Source organism: Nanorana parkeri, unplaced genomic scaffold (assembly GCF_000935625.1).
Source record: "Nanorana parkeri isolate BGI_ZX_2015 unplaced genomic scaffold, ASM93562v1 scaffold169, whole genome shotgun sequence".
NCBI lineage: Eukaryota > Metazoa > Chordata > Amphibia > Anura > Dicroglossidae > Nanorana > Nanorana parkeri.
Genome location: NW_017306437.1, coordinates 1,255,714 through 1,256,674, shown reverse-complemented (window position 1 = coordinate 1,256,674; position 961 = coordinate 1,255,714). Strand labels below are relative to the sequence as shown.

General features: G+C 61.0%; 1 protein-coding gene across 1 annotated transcript in view; it reads right to left on the bottom strand.

The window, feature by feature from the left end:
* Positions 1–681, bottom strand: part of LOC108785588 (peptidyl-prolyl cis-trans isomerase-like) — a 10,209-nt gene extending 9,528 nt beyond the window's left edge. Inside the window, exon 1 of the mRNA XM_018554679.1 lies at positions 575–681. Coding sequence (XP_018410181.1) covers positions 575–643 — 69 coding nt within the window. The 5' untranslated portion in view covers positions 644–681. The remainder of the gene's footprint in view (positions 1–574) is intronic.
* Positions 682–961: the final 280 nt, after the last annotated feature.

Genomic DNA, 961 nt, shown 5'->3' with positions numbered 1-961 from the left:
AACACCCCCACCCAAACCCCCCCCCCCCCCATCCCGACAGGCTCGCACACGGAGGGCGGGGTGCCCCCCCTCCCCATGTCACGCAGATACGGCAAAGGAGACATTTTAGCTAAACATCCTAAAATGGACTCCCAGCCCCGACACGGTGGGCGGGGAAAGCCGAAAGTACACGCCCTCTTCCTGCGGCAGCCATAGGCTGAGCCCCGGTACCTGCTCACAGCGGGCTGATAGCATAGCGCCGCCGCCAGTATTGCGGCATCTCCGCCTGACACTGCGGAGAGCCGCCCGGTGCATGGAGCACCGCAGAGTCCAGAATCACAGCAACCACACAGCCATTACCATGCGGCGTGTTGACGCCTCGTGGCCGGTTATATGTCGGCGTTCCTTCCCTCACCAGCCCCTACCGCACCCACCCCTACAACATGTCCCGCATATCGCGCCTTCACCATGCATGACAGCACCCACAAGGCACGCGGAAAAGCCGCCGCCACACCACGTGACCTGGGCGCCAAAGCTTTTGTCCGCCCTGCAGTGTTAGCCGCCCTCGCCATTCATTCAAACCTTCTTCACTCACCTCAATAACGATGCGGCCTAGAGGGCAGCTGTCGGCGACGATGTCGAAGAAAACGCGGGTTTTGGCCATGGCGGAAAGCCGGCGAACGATGCGAAAAAAGAACTGAATTGTTTTCTTGTCACCGCTCCTCTCGAAGCGAAAGTGCAACCCGAAAAGAACCTACAGAAGGCGGCTCTGCGGCTATTATATGGGGAAGTAGCCCCGCCCAGCACACGCCCACTCTCCTTCTTCGGCTGAGCGCGAATTGACAGCTCATCCAGCCAATGAAAAAGGATCTTAAGCCAGAGGGGTCGGGCTGGGAGATGGGGCAGTGGGCGTGGCGTAGGAAGGCGCGGTGGAGGATTGGGGCGTGGCGGTGGAGGATTGGGGCGTGGCGGTGGTGACGCA